Here is a 20,496-nt window from a genome sequence, read left to right on the forward strand (position 1 = left end):
GTCTGGTTAGTGAGTTTGGACTCAGAAAGATTTAGTGATTTCATAGTAATTGTGGCTGCGAAAGGGTATAACAAGATGCTAATTTGAGAATAAGTAGGTGGGTTATCTCCTGCACAGTAATGTATGTAGGTGTGTTCCTTATGATGTGAATAGAGAGTTTCTTTTCTACCAACGGGGCGTAGGTGTTGAGATTTGAATTTGAATCGGGTTGAGAAAATTTAACTTGATTGTCGCGAGAATAAGTGCTAATTTACCGGATGATTGAGGTATTTTATGGTGGGTGTTGCATAAGCTTGAGAAGAATTTTCGTTGAATTGACTGCAGTATTATGGCAGTAATGAAGTATGGGTATTATGAGTTATCGAGTGTTTTGTTCTATGGCTTTTAGCCAAGTGGGGGAGCCTGTTATTGACAATTCAATTCATGGTTATATGTTAAAATTTTAGTTGGTCGAAAACATACTTGTGGATCAGTTATGACTTGCAGAGATGGAGATCGAGGATGACTCGAGTAAGTAAATTCCTGGATACGGGTTACATTGAACTTTATGAAAATAGAAAAATTATGGAATGATTAAGTTGTTATTTTGAAGGATGTAGTGCGCACGAAGTATGAATTCGATTGGCCGTGTTAAGGCAGGGTTACTTCTTTGAGTGTTGATCGTGCTAAAGGAACACATGTCTTTCGGCCCGTTTGGGCGGTGTAATTTAGATTTGAGTAAAGTAGGTGACTCCCGAGAAAAATTCTAATCGGTTTGACAATTATATATAACAATTGAGAATGTTTCCGGACCTATGCATGGATAAAATCTGAGATTTGCATTTGAAGGTGTCGGGACTTGCGGTAATTTTGCATGACTATGGATTCTACATTTCAGTATAAGAAAGGAAAGAGGAACAATTTTAAATTCGCATAAGGTATTTTCAGAGTGAGTGTTACGGTTGTGGTATTTATAGAGGTGCTTAAGAAGAATACAGTGGCTTATGGGCCTTAGAGCAGTGTAGTTGTATGTTAGGATGTCTTGTAGTGTGCTTTGGGTAAGGATCGTGGAGTTCTGACAAGGATAAGTGTCAAATTGAGGTTGGTTCAGAAGAAACTCAGAGAAAATAAGATGACTGGGTAGTAGGCTGGACCATGTTTGGTAATGGTATGATCATATGTGTTGAGGCTCTACAGATGTTTTAGTGAAAATATTCTTGGGTTGGTGACCTGCATGACTTGGTCGAATCAGAGGAATTTAGTTCTGATATCTTGGTTGTGTGCAAATGGATTTCAAAGTATTCCTGGTGGTTTCTACCATGGTTTGAGCCGGATATGTCTTACCGGTGTATGGAACGTGTTGTGTATTGTGATTTTCTCCTGAAAAAAAGTAAGAGAGAGGTTTCTGAGTAATAAGCTATGTAATTTGCTGGTGACTCAGGGTCGATAATGGGTTTATTGTGCTTGTCACATGATGGCATAATAGATGTGGTGTGTTGTGCGGGATTGGAATTTACATGTACAAGGTGACAGTTCAGTCTTGAAGAGAAGGTAACGAATGTTGGACAGCATTATCAGTTTCAAATATTTTGATGAATGTTATAACTGCTTGGTAATTCCTGATAAGGGTGCGCATTTCAGAAGGCGCGTTGTGTTTTGACTTACGGATGTTCATCGGTATTGCAGTACTCACCTGGTTGATAGACTGATGATATTCAAATTATTGCTATCTGGTACGGAAGAATTATGGAAGTATTCCTCATGAGATTATTGTGAATGGAAGATGTGTTAGTCATCTTAGTGCTAGAGTTGGGATCAGTTACGGTGATTCATGTGTTCGATGAATTTGGAGACTGAGAGTTCTCAGAAGTATATTGTTTTAGGGTTGCGACCTATTTGAGGTGACTATTTTATTTAAAACTCGGTGAAGGAACTAGTTGAGCTAATTATTTGTGATAGCTATGCACTATGAGTGCGCATATATGTGAGGTTTGAGCCAATGTGCGGGCATCGGGGCAAGTATTCATACTCGAAAGGATGCTTAGGCTATGATATCTATTATATTAGCAGAACTCTAGGTGAGGCCGAAACTAGGTATCCTCACCTAGAAAAATTGGCGCTCGCTTTACTAAGCGCCTCTAGGAAGCTAAAATCGTACTTTCAATGCCATCCCATATGTGTTGTGACTACTTACCTATTATGAAACATAATGCATAAATCCGAGTTCTCGGGACGATTGGCCAAATGGGCTGTGGAGATCAGCGGATACGATATCAAATATCAACCCCAAACCGCCATCAAATCTCAAATTTTGGCGAACTTCATGGCCGACTTCACGCCGGCCCTAATTCCTGAGCTCGAGAAGGAGTTTGTAAGGTCCCGTAAATTTTTGCCAAGATATTTAAGGTTTCGTGATGCCGAGGTAAGCTAATGGGTTTAAGGATTGTAGAAAACGAGCCACGGTATGGACTTTTTGGGTAGAAGAATCCACTAAAGTTTAGATGAGAATTTTGGGCAGAAGAAGGCGATTCTGCGGACCGCATAAGCATCGCAAAGTGGAGCAGAGAATGGGAAAATTTTGAAAAATAGTTATGTTGGCCGCAGAATGATTCTACAGGCCGCTGAATGATTCTGCTAGCTGCATAATCATTTTGCTAGCCGTAGAAAAATTTTGCTACCCACATAATCATTCTGATGGCCACATAATCGATTCTGCTGCCCTACATAACGATTCTGCTACCACATAATTGCTCCACATAATTGACTTCGGGGGCCATTTTTGGAAAATTTCTTATCCGACCCTATTTTGATATAAGGCCTTAGGGGGTCATTTTACAAGGTAAATCTGATTTTTTTTAGAGTGAGGAAAGAGCTATTTTAGAGAGATAAGGAGAATACCTAGCATGCTAATCACCCATCCTTGCCCCAATCTTCAAGAATCAAGGAAGCCAATCACAAGATCTTCATCTAAGAGGTAAGGTTCTACTCCCTAGCCCTAAATTTCGGGATTTGGACTAAAAGTAGGTCCTGAGAAGTATGATTCTTAGGTGTGGGAGGTACTCTTTGTGCATGAATGTACCCATAAGGATGGTAGGGAGGTTGTCGAACTAAATTGGGTGAATGATTTGTTGTGGGATGAAAGGATTCCACCATAGAAACCTTGTAGTGTAAGTTGCACACCTAGTGCTTGATGAAATGCCAAAGTGAGCTGAAACCATGAATCTCACCCTAATTATGGTTCAATTTTGTTATATCTCTAGTTGATTGGAATTGCTAGAAGTGTTGGGACGTTGTGGTAATATAAGGGAAGCTCAAGAAAGGTATATTAACTAAACTTCTCTCTTAAAATTGAATCCCAAGATGTTCTTGTAAGTCCCGAGTTGTTCATTATAAATTGATTATTCCGAATAAGGTTTGTTCCGAAAGAGATATATTCAATATATGTTATGAATGCTCTTATCATGTTATGTTATCCTATGAGAATGTGTTCAAAGTATGGGTTGTGTATTAAAATGTAATGGCTTTAAGTCGGGTTTCAAATAAAAGTTATGATGCCAAATTGTGTGAGAAAAACTCAATGTGCTTAAGACTCTTAATTATTCATATGTGTACTTAAGGTCTTGATTAGAAATGCCTTGTTGTTGATAACCCATAAAGATGATTGAAAGTTAAAACGACCCGGCCGGTCATTTCGAGAGTTATAGCACCATTTTCTCTATTTCTACTTCTTTTTGTGCTTTTTAGCTATATTATGATAATATCGGGTTAGTTGGTTTGGGTCCGGAGTGATTTCGGAGTGGATTGAGACAATTAGTCTCTCATTTAGAAGCTTAAGTTAGAAAAGTCAATTGGATGTTGACTTATGTGTAAACGATCTCGGAATTGAATTTTGATGGTTCCACTAGCTTCGTTAGGTGATTTTGGACTTAGGAGCACATCCGAAATATGATTTGGAGGTCCGTAGTGGAAATAGGCTTGAATTAGCGAAAGTTGGAAATTTGGCGATTTCGGTCGGCAAGTGGAAAATTTGATATCGGGGCGGAATGGATTTACGGAAGTTGGAGTAGGTTAGTGGTGGAATTTGTGACGTGTGTGCAAAATTTGAGGTCATTCAGACATGGTTTAGCGGATTTCGACATCGTTTGTGGAATTCGGAAGTTTAGAAGTCCTTAGGCTTGAATCCGAGTGTAATTTGGTGTTTTGATGTTGTTTTAAGTAATTTGATGATTTGTCTAAGTTCGTATGATATTTTGGGTTATGTTGGAATGTTTGGTTGAGGTCCCGAGGGCCTCGAGTTGATTTCGGGTGATTAACGGAACAAGTTTGGAAATTTGAGGAATTGCTGAAGTTGAACTCAGCTGTCATAATCGCACCTGCGGATGTCTCATCGCAGGTGCGAGACCACAGAAGAGCATGTGAGGTCGCAAATGCGGGCAATGTTGAATTGGACTAGAACCAAAGGTGCGAGAAGGCTATCGCATCTGCGAGCCCGCAGGTGCGAGACCTGGGGCGCAGATGCGGAAAGGAGGAAAATGACTGGCTTCGCAGATGCGGAGAGTTATGCTCAGGTGCGAAAGGTTGGCCATAGATGCGGAACTTGGGATCTTAAGTGAGTTCCGCACCTGCGATGGAAGTTCCGCAGGTGCGGCGTCGCAGAAGCGGAAAAGGGGGCCGTATGTGCGATATTGTTGGGCAGAAAATCTCTAGCTCGAGGTTTTGTCTTTCATTTTCAATTTTGGACTTGAGAAACTCGGGAGAGAGGCGAGTTTTCGAAAATTTTCAAGGAGCAACGTTGGTGTAAGTGATTCTAACCCATAATGGTATACATTTCGTGAATTATTGGCTTTGTTCATCATTTAATTAGTAGGATTTTTGAAGTGAAATAAGGGATTAGGGCTTGGGATTTTGGAGAATGTAATTTGAGAATTTGAAGGACCAAATGACGTCAGATTTTGATGAATTTCATATGGTTAGACTCATGAATGAATGGGCTTACGAGTTTTGTGACTTCTGTCGGATTTCGAGACGTGGGCCGAGTTTGAGTCAATTTCGGATTTTGACTCTAATTTGATAGTTTTCTTGTGGAATTGACCCTTTAAGCCTATATTAATCGTATTGTATTGCTTGTGGCTAGATTCGGGATGTTTGGAGGCCAATTTGAGAGGCAAAGGCATCGCGGAGTAGGATTTTGTTTGGTTGGAGGTAAGTAACGCCTTCAAACTTGGTTCTGAGGGTTCGAAACCCCAAGTTATGTGATACATGATTGGTATGGAGGTGAAGCGCATGTCAAGTGACGGGCGTGCGGGCATGCACCGTGAGAAATGGGACCTGGGTGATTCCATGGCACCGTTTAGTGACTCCATCCTGTTGATATCTATGTTTTCATCATGTGATAAAGTAGTTGAGCTGTAAATCATGCTAAATATCATGTTTAGGCTTTGTGCCGGTATTGTTTGGACCCTTAGCGGTCGTTTCGTGTTGTCATCTCACTAGTTTCCATTTACTATTTCATACTCAATCATGATCATGCATTTTTATATCATATCTCGGTCTCAGTTATTTATTGATTCATCATATCATTGTTCCGGGTTGTTTTCAAGACATTGTAAGCCGGTGGTGAGACTGGAGAGGTTGATAACTGAGTGAGGCCGAGGGCCAGGTTATGAGTGACAATTATGGGATCGGGTTGCACGCCGTAGCAGTTATATTGATGATTATGATAGCGCTTGGGTTGTAGGAGCCCCTCCGAAGTCTGTAACACACCCCTAGTGAGCGCAGGTGATATTATTGAGGGATGGATTTCCCTGGACATGGATTTGTCTGAAGTACTTGATACCTGGAGATGGATTTCTCCACAGGATTGGATTGCCCTTTTTCCTCGGTACTGGTGACTTATAGTCAGTGTTTCATATGTTCCGGGATGGATTTCCCTGGGTCAGATGGCCATATATAGTACCGAGTGGTTGAATACTTGAGAGTGGAGCACATGGTGCATTTCATAAAGTTAGTGCATCGGCATACAAAGATAGCTGAGCTGTATACCCTACATTGTTCAGATATGTATTTCCTTTACTGTTGAGCTGTATATTTGACTTGAAAGCATGCCTACGTTTCTGCATATTTATTTCTGTTATACCTATTGAGGTTGAATTCGCCACTACTTTTCAGTCCAAAGTTTGGACTTGTTACTTACTGAGTTGGTGTACTCACGTTACTCCTTGTACCTCGTGTGCAGATCCAGGCGATATCAGTCGTAGCGGCGGATACTGATTGAGGATCCTAGAGTTTTGGAGGCTATCAAGGTAGTTGTACTGCGTTCACGGGCCTTGACTCTCCTTCTTTATCTTTGTCGTACTTTCAGTTTATATCTCTAGGTACTGTAGTAGACTGTATTTCTGATCTAGATGCTCATGTACTCAGTGACACCCTGGTTTTGGGCTGGATTGTATCACTTTGGGATTTTCATATTCAGTGACCCCCTGCTCATGTACAAATGCTTCCGTTAATGTTTTCAAACTTATTGTTGTTGGTGTTGGGTTGTTAAGTTGAGGCTGGCCTAGTTCCACGATAGGTGCCATCACGACGGTTGATTTTTGGGTCGTGACAAAAGTGAAAGAAGTGAGCTGGAGATGTAAAGTGTGGCTATCGTGCCAATAATGGAAGTTATATTTGTGGCCAATGGTGCCAATGAAATGAAATGATGCGAGAAAGGTTATGAAATAAGCCTTGATTCAACTGCTCCAAATTGACTTCGAAAATAGATTTGCCTAAAATCTTATGTGCCCAATTCATGCCCAAATATGGTTGTTTTAACTAATGTTATGCTTTGTTAGTATTTCCAATGTGTTATAAGCTCTTACGTTCTCATGAGTAAAGGCTATGGTGTTCCTAAATGTTTTAAATGCTCTTAATGTTCTATGATCACCCATGACAAGTACAAGTAAGTGATAGTATGAACATGAAATGTGGTCGCTTGCCAAAATGAGAATTATGAGGCATTGTATGTTTTAATGGTTTCAATCATTGTATGTATGATTCTAAAATAATAAATGCAAATGACTTCGATGTTAAGTCCCCGAGAATCATAAACTTAGCTAATGACCTTAAGTTGACAAGAGGGTATATAATGAGGTGAAAGAGAGATGTCCTATGCTAATTGATGATAAATTTTATGAAAATGAATTTGGGACATGTGCCATTGAAATTGACTTATTGATTCACCATACATGTGCTATTGTAATGAGCTATGTTTCTCCATGATGAGCATGAATATGAAGTGTTCCAATGATCCGGGAACTTACAACCGTAAAAGAAGCGTTATTTATGTCGCTTGAGTTTATATATGGTTATGTGCATAATAATGTGTTATGAATCCTATGGAAGGGCTATGAAACACATAGATGTATTGTATATGTGATCCTATGGACGGTCTATGAAATGCATAGGTGTATTGTGTATGGAATCCTATGGACGGTCTATCAAACACATAGGTGTATTGTGTATGGAATCCTATGGACGGTCTATGAAACGCATATGTGTATTGTGTATGGAATCCTATGGAGGGTCTATGAAACTCATAGATGTATTGTGTATGGAATCCTATGGACGGTCTATCAAGTGTATATGTGTATTGTGTATGAAATGTATAGGTGTATGGTATGAATAAACACTATGGACTGTCTATGAAACGCATAGGTGCATAGTAAGAGAGAGCTATGGGCGGTCTAGTAAGATGCATAGCAAACACGAACCATATGTGCCACTTTCATTGCCCTTGTTTATACATGTTGTTACATTTACATTATATTTTGTATCCCATACATAATTTATAAGGCTCAATTGATCCTAAAAGAAGTTTAGAATGGTGTAAGTATAATAAGACTTGAAATGTTATTCTATGGGACGCTTTGTAGTTTCTTGATGTACTTTATTTGCCTCTTATTTGAGTTACCATATTTTCATATGGTGTTCTGTCTACTTTACATACTAGTACTATTTCACATGTACTCACGTCCCTTTTGTCGGGGGCACTACATCTTTTAATGGATGCAGGTATACTTCTATTGGATGATAGGGATCTGCTTCATTACTCAGCTTATGGTGAGCCCGCTACAGTTCTAGTGGGTGTTTGAGTCTAGTTCGTTTTATGTACTTAAGTATCTATTGTCATAGAAGCTCCATGTACACTGGGGGTCATGTACTTAAAGTTTTGAGTTTTGTCATGTATGTATGTTCACAGTTATTTATAAAGCTATGTATTCATCATGAAGAGAATTTTAGGCCATTGAGCCAAATATATTCAATTTGAAAGTCAAGATCTAATTATGTTATGGTAAATCATGCATGAGTAATGATGAGAGGTTGATGTAAATTAGGCTTGCTCGACTTGGTTTACTCGGTTAAGCGTCAGTCACGGTCCCCGAGGTCGGGACATGATAGAGTTGTTGTTAAACTCGGGGACCTCTTCCGGAATCTGGACCCTCTTTACGGATGGTTCCTCGAACGCAAAGGGGTCCGGGCTTGGCATCGTGTTGAAGCCACCAACGGGTAATGTAGTTAGGCAATCTATTAGAACTGTAAAATTGACAAACAACGAGGCCGAGTATGAGGCCATGATTGCAGGTCTTGAACTTGCTAAAAGCCTGGGGGCCGAGGTGATCAAAGCTAAGTGCGATTCCCTCCTCGTGCTGAACCAAGTCAATGGAACGTTCGAAGTCAAAGAGGAACGAATGCGAAGATACCTGGATAAGATACAGGTGACGTTACATCGGTTCAGGGAACGGACTTTTCAACATGTACCTCGGTATTAAAACAGCGAGGCCGGTGCTCTTGCCAACTTGGGATCATCGGTCGACGAGGATGAATTCAACTCAGGAACGGTCGTACAACTCATGAAATCGGTAGTGGAGGAAGGCCATGCTGAGATAAACTCTACAAGCTTAACCTGAGACTGGAGAAACAAATACGTAGATTACCTGAAGATCGGAAAACTTCCCTCGGATCCTAAAGAATCGGGAGCTCTACGTACAAAGGCGACCCAATTCAGCTTACCTAAAGACGGTACCCTATTCAGAAGAACATTCGATGGCCCACTCGCCATATGTCTAGGACCGGTAGACACTGAGTATGTTTTGAGAGAAGTCCACGAGGGCACCTGCGGGAATCATTCGGGCGTCGTGTCATTGGTTCAGAAGATAATCAGAGCCGGCTACTACTGGATCGACATGGAAAAAGACACAAAGGAGTTCATGCGAAAATGTGATGAATGTCAGAGGTATGCTCTGATGATCCATCAGCCTAGGGAACTACTGCATTTGGTCTTTTCACCTTGGCCATTCATGAAATGGGGAATGAACATCGTTGGTCCCCTGCCCAAGGCGCCCGGTAAGGCTCAATTTATCTTATTTATGAGTGATTATTTTTTTAAGTGGGTGGAAGCCTAGGCATTTGAGAAAGTCAGGGAGAAAGAAGTTATTTATTTCATATGGGATCATATAATATGGCAATTTGGAATGCCGAACGAGATCGTGTGCGACAATGGAAAGCAGTTCATCGGCAACAAAGTGAGCAAGTTTTTCGAGGACCATAAGATCAAATGGATCATATCAATGCCATATCACCCTAGTGGAAACGGGCAAGCAGAGTCCACGAACAAAACCGTACTCCAAAACCTCAAAAAGAGGTTGACCGACGCCAAAGGGAAATGAAAGGAAATCTTGCCCGAAGTCCTATAGGCATATAGTACTACCTCAAAATCCACTACCGGGGTCACCCCGTTCTCGTTGGTCTACGGTGCCGAAGCTCTTATACTGGTCGAAGTAAGAGAACCGAGTCTCAGGTTCCGATATGTGATCGAAGAGTCAAACGATGAGGCCAAGAGTACGAACCTGGAATTTTTAGACAAAAGGCGCGAGGCCGCCCTCGCCTGGTTGGCCGTCCAAAAGCAACGGATCGAGAGATATTACAATCGGAGAGCCAAATTTCGACACTTCAATGTCAGAGACTTAGTGTTAAGAAAGGTGAAACTAAGCACCCGGAACCCGAATGAAGGGAAGTTGGGACCGAATTGGGAATGTCCATATCAAATTATCGAGATCACCGACAAAGGATCGTAAAAACTCGAAACGGTGAGCGGTGAGCGGTTACCGAACAACTGGAATATAACCAACTTAAAATGATATTACTGCTAAGGTACGACCCCATTCATTACTCTTCTTTAAATATATTACGAATTGGACTAACGCTTGCAGGTAAGGACTAAGGAATGATGCAACTATTACGCCTGAAAGCATGTGCTGATCTCTTTTTTCCTTGAACCGGTTTTGTCCCAAATAGGTTTTTCAGTAAGATTTTTAACGAGGTAACAATGGATTGTGCTAACTTAGAATTGAAGACCGAATATGAAATGGAGTCAAGGTTTGCATCAACAGTATCTGAGCCCTCTCTAAGATCGTCCTCGAATACTGGGGGACATCACCATCGGGTAATGATTTTAGCAATGAAGAAAACTTCGTGCTCAAACAAGTCTGGACTTGGTGGATAGAATTTGTTGTAAGGTCCAAACGGTCAAATGAATCGTGCCCACATAGACCACTTAAGTCATAACATGAAGTTTGTACACATTTGCAATATTGTATGTTGCACAGAAATAAAAGAAAATTTCTACCTTGCAGATACATATTTTGTCTCTTAAAAACTACTGTATTTTGTTCCTTAAGGACATCGGGCCCAAGGGCCACCTCTGTCTGAATCTAAGAGATCACCCCCGCTCAGAGACTGTCGTCATGGGCAAGCCCGAACAACTCAGGATACGAAGCCCTGGGACACAAAAACTATTAGGCAGTGCTCAAACTTCAAAGGCTACGGCCATCACCATTCGGGGACTGTTATCCCGGGATAGCCCGGATGACTCGAGGTAATAAGCCCATTGGGCAACACCCGAAATTAAAAGGCTACGGCCATCTTAGAACGGCTCGGAGGCTTCCGAGATCCGTAACCAAAATATAAGGCCTTCAAAATTTGAAAACTGGTTCAAAGGCTACCCTCGGCAAAATTATAATCTAAAAAATTCTAAGTAAACACTTCGGGGAAAGCTTCCGGTCATACCAAGCCCCCATGAGTCTTAAACAAAATAATATCGAGAACGAGCATTGTTCGAACCTCTGAACAAGACCTCTGACTTGGCTGCTTTAAGCTCCTTAGCAAGGATATCTCAGGCGGCAACGGTTGAACCCAGTTGAGTTTGGAGGTCTTCAATTTTTTGGGACCGGATTTCAGCTTTTTCCTTCACCGATCGAAGTTGGGCCTCCGTCTAGGTCAGTTGCTCCCGGGCAGTCTCCTTTTTCGAAGCCAATCGATCTATCTTGCCCTTCCATTCTTCGGCCATGGCCTTGACCTCATCCATCTCAGCCCGGAGCTGGTCGACCCGATCAATCTTCTACTGGACCTGCGGATTATGACCGTTAGACACCGTGTCTAGCTCATCTAGCTCATCATCACTAACTTTAAAGATTTTTACCTGTTTCACCAGATCGGCGTGTTCTTTCTGAGCTGCATCCAACTTGGCTCGAAAGCTCTTGACTTCTCCTTCACGTTGCTCGCTGAGAAGCTTATACATGCCTCTCTTCTCAACAAGCTCTTTGACTTCATCCTCGAGTTGGCTCAACTCATCCCGGTACTAGAGGAAGATTTTATGGTGGAGCATCGATGCATGGAAATATGAGAAGATATATTAGAATTATCAAGAACTAAAGTTGAAAATTAAAAACGTTTGGTAATACCTTACCCGGTTCAGCGCCTGTTGTGCTTCGTTGAACAGGCATAGCGCATCAACCTCGTTCATTTGTGCTCGATCTTCTTCGGTTACCGGGCACCGAAGGTAACTAGCTATCCCTACGGGGGTGAAAAGAATCCAGGCATCCTCCGAAATGGTGATAACAACAGACCGCTTTCGACCAGGATCCGTGCTCGGAGCAGGGAACCGATTGATCAATCTTGGGCTCAAGCTCGTCCTACCGACCTCCGAGGGTAGACGTTTCCTTGGCACCTCTAAGTCACCCAATCCGGTGAAATCGTCCAGGGCAGATGAGTCGACGCCATCAAAAAAGCCTCGGAGGGGATCGTCCGTTCGATGGACCCCCTCGTGGGATCGCTCCTTCGTCGTTCGGGCTTCATCAAAGATTGATTCTGTGAACTAAGGCGATCCCCAAATATCTATAACGCCGGGTGGGGCAAAGCTGGCATCTCGAGAGTTCTCGACCCTCACTTCGACATCAGCCTCGCGAACCTGAGGGGGATTAGCTTCCATCATTTCCCCCTCGGCTGCCACTCGTTCCTCAGGGACAGACGGCTCTTAGGCTACAAAGATTCCATCCTCCTCGGGCTCATCTCTGAGCCGGAGGAGTGATTCTGAGTCAAGCACTCGGGAGTTAGAGGTTTCCTTTGGCTTACGAACCAGCCTCCTTCTCGTTTTCTTTTTCTCTGAGCTGGGGGAACTTGGGAACCTTTTCCTTTTCTTCTCCCCTGTTGTGACTCCGGGCTATCCCGAAGCAGAAGAATCGGCATGTAAGTCCTCGTCCCCAACCGGGGCCTAAGCTCTATGGTCTTAGGCAAACCTGAAAAAGAGAAGTAAAGAAAAAATAATAAGAACATGGTGCTAGAAGAAGAAGCCTAGCAGAACTTATTCAGGAAAAAGATCTTACCATGAGAACGTGCCTCCCAACTGCCTTTCGAAAGTTTGCGCCACGAGCACTCGGAATAGGGCATCTGCGAAACAGTGCCTTTGATCCATTCCTTTAACCGAGGAACGACACTCGGGACTTGAGCGACATCTGTGCCACCACAAACACCAATGACGAAAAGGGAGATGAGCATGAAATCAAAATTCAAATAGAAGTTGTACTTACGTGATGCATTCCACTTCTCGGGGAATGACCTAGATTCGGCCGGAATCAAGTCCCAGGTCCTCACCTGGAAAAAATGTCCCATCCACCCTCGATCTCGGTCTTTATCGATGCTTGAAAATGAGGCTTAACTAGCCCGGCACACGAGCTTTATCAGTCCCCCTCGGAAGATTCGGGGACTGTACAGACGAAGCAGAATATCTATGGTGAACCGACATGAGTCGATCTTGTTCACAAAAAATCAAAGGAGGATTATAATCCTCCAAACGATGGTTAGATCTGGTCGAGACATACCTCGTACCTCTTACAGAAATCTATAATGACCAGATCTACCGGGCCCAGCGTAAAGGGATAAGTGTAGACACTTAGGTATTTCTCAACGTGGGTGGTAATGGCTTCCTCAGAGTCGGGGACTACTATGTCCTTTTTTGGACCAGTTGCAATCCTTTTAGACTAAGGGGAGATCATCTTCTGTGATCGAGAAAATATATCTCGATTCCTCCTCACGCCGACCCTGCACCGAAGAGGGCTTCTCGACCTTGAATTCGTCAGCGATCAAACAACCCCCGGGAATGAACATCTTCAAGGGAGGTTCAGGAGCCGGTTCATCGGTAACCACATTAGCAGTGGATCTCCCGAGGTCGACCACATCGGATGTTGTTTCGTTGGTTCCGACAGTCGTTTGGGAGGTAGAAGCGACCTTTTGGGGAACCGATTTGGAGGTTTTGGGCTATTGTTGTATGGGAAAACTTGAAAAAGATAGAGAAATAGTGAAAGTTGACAGCTCATATGTGTTGGCTTGAGTAGAAGACGATTAAAAATTATGCAACGTACTTGAGTAACGAAGGTAAAAATGTTAGAGTGTAAAAGAGGGTACTGGATTTCTAAAGGCATGAGGGTAGAGGTTTGAACGTAAAGTAAACAGTAAACAAAGAAAGAGGTATTTATAGGGGCCTCGCGACGCTTCACGTCCAAGAACAACCAACCGGCGGCTGACGTGCATTTAAGGCCATCATGACATGACTGACGAGACGTTTCAGGCTTTTTGTCATTTCTGTCACGGCGTATTGAGGAAGGAATTGGGGTGCTCGTGTCGTTTCTCGTCAGCTTGCTCTCCAAGAAATGAGGGGACTATCTTTATACGGGTAAAAATCGAGCTCATGATACACTCCGGCCTCCAATAGGATAAAACGAGCTCGAGATATGATTGCGAAGGATCAGAATCGAAGCAAAGGTCTCATCGAGTCAGAATCCGGGGACATGATGCCTGCCCTCGAGAATATCGGGGTTATGATTCGAGATCAATCCAAATCCTGAAAAACTTTGGAGAACATTATCGGGCAATCAAGCACGACAAACAGAAGGTCGTAATATCCGCGACCGGCCGAATATCATGGCGTGGATCTCGGCACGTATCGATGAAGAACTGACAATCAGTTAAACAGAAGATTTTTTACCTTTTATAGAATTGTACTTAGAGTAAGATTTTCCTACTATATAAAGTGGGGTTTGATAATTCATTAGGCACATCATAACATGCATTCCAAAGTAATATACTACTATTTTCACTGTTATTATAAGCTTTTTCTCTCGTTCATCAAAATTGTCCACTGTGAGCCCGGATCGAAGGTGAATACTTCATTAAGGCTGGAATCATCCTCCTCGCGTGGTTTGAATTTACTGTATCTTTACTTGTTCATTCTAACTCAATTTACCGTTTTGTATCAAATTAATCTGCATATCCTTAAAACCACTAACAAATTTAATTATTATCCAATTTTGAGGGTAAACAATTTTTGAATTTAAATATCTATTAAATAATAAAATAAAATATTTTATAATAAAAAACGAAAATTAAAAAAAGCATCCATCTTAATTGTAGAGTAGTTTCAAGTTTGAGTTTTTAAATTATTTTAAAATAATAAACTAAAATTACAACACAAAAAAATCCAATTCAAAATTTCTTTGTTTTTAATAGTTTTTATTTATTTTTAAAAATAAAAAGCTTATTTATTCAGAAAATTTTATTGAGAATAATAGAATAAAATATAAAATAAAAAATATCTTCTATTATATTATAAAAATAAAGTGGCATACAAAAATTTAAATAAAGTAATATGCTAATAAAAGTTTCTATTAGCAATACAATAATACTAAATATTGGATAATGTAATAAATAAAAATACAGAACAAAAGAGTTATTCATGACTATACAATCTTTAATTTAATAGAGATTTTATTTATTAAAATTCAGATAATATTATTGAGAACAATAGGATAAAATTTAAAATAAAAAAATATTTCACGAGTAATAAAATATATAGCTTCTATTATATTATAAAAAGAAAGTAGTAGATAAAAATATTATTAAACAAAGTAATATGTTAATAAAATTTTTTATTAATAATGTAAAAATACTAAACATGGGATAATAGAATAAGGAAAAATATAGAACAAAAAGTTATTCAATGATTATATAAGTTCCTTTAATTTAATAGAGATTTTATTATTGGGTATATCATATTGACAAATAAGATGACAATTGAAATTTATTAAAACAATACGATCTAATATGTTTAAATAAGTCCGATCATAATTTAATTTAATTAATATTTTTTTAATACTAACAGTGTATCGTGCGATTATTAATGAAAAGCTAGAGATCCCATTAATTCTACCACTTTACTCATGCATCGGTGATTGGACTAATTTAAGATAACAGCCAAAACCAAAAGAAAAGGTCGGCGGCCAGGTAGACCAACCACCGGCCTAGGATGGCGGTCCTACGTTTGAACCAAATAAGATTGACGTGGAAATTAGGAAGACCACCTCAAATATTCCAGATTGGATGCCGACATTTTTTGACTGGATTCCATTACTCACCAGACCCCATCTAGCATTTCTTTTTTAGCAAAGAAAAAGTTTTGCTTTCAAACTTTCACATCTGATTCTTTCTTATTGTTTTTATATTGTTTTAATTCAAATTTTAAGTTGTAATTGACCCTTTTAATTAAAGTTGCTTAGTTGGCAATCTTTTGCTTTGTTGAGAATCTTCTAAGATGACCTGTACTGGTTAACATCCACCTCCTTAATTTTGAAAAATTAACTTTGGCGTCGTCATTTTGTTCATGTCTTGTTTATTTACCCTCTAATGAATAATATTTATTTTTATTCAATGGCGCTTGGAAAAATAAATGGTCATGGAAAATCAATCAAAAAGTATTTTTTAAAAACAATAAACGTAGGTGAGAAGTGAGAACTAATCCAAATCCTTACTTACTTTTTTTGTTATAATTGTTAATATTTCAAAAATTACACTGAGAGACAAAAGCTAAATCCGAAAATAATGTAAAAGGTTGGGAAATGGATAACAAGTAGCCAAATAAATGAACAAGGAACTTGTAAAGATTGTTTTTCTTAGCATAATATCCTTTCTAAAGGTTCATCAACATATGTTTACTTAAGATAGTATTTCACTAATTGTTCCAAACTGAAAATCCACTTTACTCTTTAATGTCTAGTTTTTATTTAAATCTTTTAAGCATGCAACCCTCACACAAAAAAAGTTACACAGGACTCATTATTACAATTCTTCATATAATTTTTTCTCTAATTTTTTCTTAAAAATATAATTGTGGTCCTACAATTTCACTCAACAAACATTACACTGCTGGTAATTTTAAAAATTACTAATAGTTCCAAACAAAAAAATGAAAAATGATAGGCTAAACATAGTTCCTGGTCAACAATATATAACAATGTGGTTTATAATTTAATTTACAAGAAAATGAATTACCCGGCCCGCCTTCTTCCAAAAGAAAAAAGAAAGAAAAAGATACTACTATGAGAGATGATAAGATCCCTTTGCCTGGCTTTTTTAGTGAGCAGCCAAACATGCCACAATTGTTAATTTCATTTGAATTTCAATTTCATTTATCATAAACCCCCACAACGTCACACTATAGCTTATATACCAAACTGCTGCCTTTGAATACAGAAAACCACGTATATTCCCATTCTTCATTTTCAACGACACTCCTTAAACCCTTCCTCTTCTCTACTTCTCCTAAGCTCCAACGTGATCTTCAACTGGTACGTTTCAATTTTTCAGATTCTTCACAATTTTCTTTCTGTTGATTGATCTCTCTGATCTTCTTTAATTTCTTTATGACTGTTTGATGCAAAAAAATAAAAGTTCTTTATCAGATGATCCTTTTTCCAATTCTTGCTTAAATTGACTGTGTATCCGTTTTCGAGCTTTGTGAGTATTTTGTTTATAGATGTTAATACCATGCTTACAAGTTTGAATTTAGAGAAGATACTATCAATTTTGCGACTAAGATCAGGATCTGTAAATCAATTGGTGGTAACAAGTAAATACTCCGTGTCTGTCTGTAAGATCTCATGTGGATTTGGATTATCTTTACGGTGCTAAACGATCTTGAATGAAAGTTTCTATCTCTTGAATTTCATTCTTGCTCCCCTTAGCAAGCAGGGTAGTTCTGACTTGATCATGAGATTCCGGAGATCAGCTAAATTGAGTCTCAATTTTGTTTAGATTGAGGCGTAGTTGTGGATTGATTGGTCAATATAATTCCATGAGTATCTATCTATGTGTTCTTCTATTTGTGTATCTTCTTCTTTTTCTGCATAGTACATGCATGGCCTGTCTAGAAAATTCAATTATTCTACCCATACTTCGTTACATCTAGCTCGATTACTAGAATAGTACTTTTCATCTTTTCTTACAGTTCTTCACTAATACCACCTTGTGCCAGGTTTTAAAAGATGGCTGACTCAGAAGATATTCAACCCCTTGTCTGTGATAACGGAACAGGAATGGTTAAGGTTAGTTCTTAAGTGATACAATAAGTCTTTTGGTTTTTACCGGAGGCATGTAACTCATTAACTGTAAATGTAGCAAAATATTATCTTATATTTTAGTAGGGAAAAAAACAAGTCTTTTGGTCCTCATTGGTTTGAACCGCTTAAGATATGCACCCTTGTATTTCAAGTTTTGTATTCTGGTTCTGATTGTTGGGAATAAATCGTAATACTTCTCTTAATTGATGTCTCTTTTGATCTATTTACCTGCAGGCTGGATTTGCTGGTGATGATGCTCCAAGGGCTGTTTTTCCTAGTATTGTTGGTCGACCTCGACACACTGGTGTTATGGTCGGGATGGGTCAAAAGGATGCATATGTTGGTGATGAAGCTCAGTCAAAAAGAGGTATTCTCACCTTAAAGTATCCCATTGAGCATGGAATAGTAAGCAACTGGGACGATATGGAGAAGATTTGGCATCATACATTTTACAATGAGTTGCGTGTTTCTCCTGAAGAGCATCCCGTGCTACTTACTGAAGCACCCTTGAACCCCAAGGCCAATAGAGAAAAGATGACACAGATCATGTTTGAGACTTTCAATGTGCCTGCCATGTATGTTGCTATTCAAGCTGTGTTGTCCCTATACGCCAGTGGCCGTACAACAGGTGCAACCTGACTCTTACCCTTATTTTATAACCAAGTTTTTGATTTGTAGATTGATTATTTAACAGTCGGCATATCCATTACGATATTGTTTAAATTAAAATTTCAAGTAACTCGGTCATGGAGAGAAGTCTGGTGATCTTTGCTTCATTTCAGCTTTTAATTTTTATTTATGGTTCTGATTTAGCATAGTGTGATTGTTGCCATATAATGCTATGCTTTGAATCTTCAAGTTTTCCTTTCTAATTATGCTTTTGGCCATCTCAACAGGTATTGTACTGGATTCTGGTGATGGTGTCTCACATACAGTACCAATCTATGAAGGTTACGCCCTTCCTCATGCAATTCTTCGATTGGATCTAGCTGGTCGTGACCTTACTGATTGTTTGATGAAAATCTTGACCGAAAGAGGTTATTCATTCACCACTAGCGCTGAACGGGAAATTGTCCGCGATGTTAAAGAGAAACTAGCATATGTTGCACTTGACTATGAGCAAGAATTGGAGACTGCAAAGAGTAGCTCTTCTGTTGAAAAAAGCTATGAGTTACCAGATGGGCAGGTGATTACCATTGGCTCAGAGAGGTTCAGATGTCCAGAAGTTTTATTCCAGCCATCACTTGTTGGAATGGAAGCTGCTGGAATCCACGAAACGACTTACAATTCCATCATGAAGTGCGATGTAGATATCAGAAAGGATCTTTATGGAAACGTCGTCCTCAGTGGTGGAACAACAATGTTTCCTGGTATTGCAGATCGCATGAGCAAGGAGATTACTGCTCTTGCTCCCAGCAGCATGAAGATCAAGGTGGTGGCGCCTCCTGAACGCAAGTACAGTGTCTGGATTGGAGGATCTATCTTAGCTTCTCTCAGCACCTTCCAACAGGTAATGCATAATAATGAATTCTCCTCAAACTCTAATATGGTTTAGCCGTATTCCGAAATTTTGTTTGTTGGGATCCTTGCTGATTTTGTTTCTTGAACTACAGATGTGGATAACAAAAGGTGAATATGATGAATCTGGTCCTTCCATTGTTCACCGGAAATGCTTCTAAGTTGATAGAGGGAGGAGCTCATCTGCTCATTATCTGCTTCAACAGTTTGGTTGGAGTTCTGGTCAGGCTTTGTTAAAGTTGAATGTTTTGAGTTCATAAAGATGAAGATTAAGTAATGTATAATAGGGTGTAAGCTTTTAAACTGTACCCTGGTTTTCTTAATGTCATTTGAGTCTTAGTGTTACTATTGTTTTTGATGTTAGAGGTTATCTTTTTACACTCCGCTTTTAATCTTCATGTTATTCTGGATTTTGATTCCTGTGTATATTCTTATACTGAGTAATGTCAATTCATGGCTGGCTTTGAAATCTTTGGTATATGGTGGTCTCTGTTTCTTCTCAAGCTTTATAGACATGTGCTCTTAAAACAGACAATTCAGACATAGCAACTCATGTATTACTATTAATTCATGATATAACAATTTTTATAATTTAACATGACATAACAAAGAGGAAATTGAACATTATTGTTCATAGTAAATCAGTTCCTACATTACAATCTTCATAATTCGTTAAGGCTCTAGTTCCTTTCAAAAGTACAAGTCCTCTGGGATTTGAAAATTGGTTTTTTTAAGGTAATAAATACTAGGAAGTATTGACTGTTAATGCAAATTAAATTGACGTAATGTAGTATTAGGCTATTAGCTAAAGTTGAACGTACTTCTATATTTATGACAATGATTTGTGTTTCCCAATATACTTAGAAGAAAACCACTGCTGCCACTTTTACAATCCTCTGTTCCCAGTAGGCAATTTTTCCCTATTTAAAACCCAAAAAAAGAAAGAAAGAAAGAGGGAACATAGATTTAAATTTGGGCTCCACCTGCCAAGTTTTTGTAGATTTGTGTTTGCCTCAAACAAAGATAGTCCGTGGTCGACTCACATGGGCTTCTCGTCCTGAGATGTTTTTGGGTGTTTTCCACTTCCACCCCAAGATTTTTCAGTGATGCGCTAAATCATAAGGTAATGTTTTTGTTGGCAAATTCCAGCGTTCATGGTGGAGGATGAAAAATCTAGTGGTTCCAGTGAAATCTAGTGGAGAGATGAATAGGAGTTGGCTTGGTTGCTATGTCA

The 20,496-nt window shown here is 39.6% G+C and overlaps 1 protein-coding gene across 1 annotated transcript; it reads left to right on the forward strand.

Annotated features, from left to right (window-relative positions):
- The first annotated feature begins 16,786 nt into the window (after nucleotides 1–16,786).
- On the forward strand, nucleotides 16,787–19,740 carry LOC104121569 (actin-101). The gene is made up of 5 exons (XM_009633597.4): nucleotides 16,787–16,973; nucleotides 17,660–17,729; nucleotides 17,979–18,372; nucleotides 18,641–19,254; nucleotides 19,358–19,740. The coding sequence occupies exons 2-5, from the start codon at nucleotides 17,670–17,672 to the stop codon at nucleotides 19,421–19,423; spliced, it is 1,134 nt and encodes a 377-aa protein (XP_009631892.1). The 5' UTR covers nucleotides 16,787–16,973; nucleotides 17,660–17,669; the 3' UTR covers nucleotides 19,424–19,740.
- The last annotated feature ends 756 nt before the right edge of the window (nucleotides 19,741–20,496 follow it).

This window comes from Nicotiana tomentosiformis, chromosome 1 (assembly GCF_000390325.3).
Source record: "Nicotiana tomentosiformis chromosome 1, ASM39032v3, whole genome shotgun sequence".
Classification (NCBI taxonomy): domain Eukaryota; kingdom Viridiplantae; phylum Streptophyta; class Magnoliopsida; order Solanales; family Solanaceae; genus Nicotiana; species Nicotiana tomentosiformis.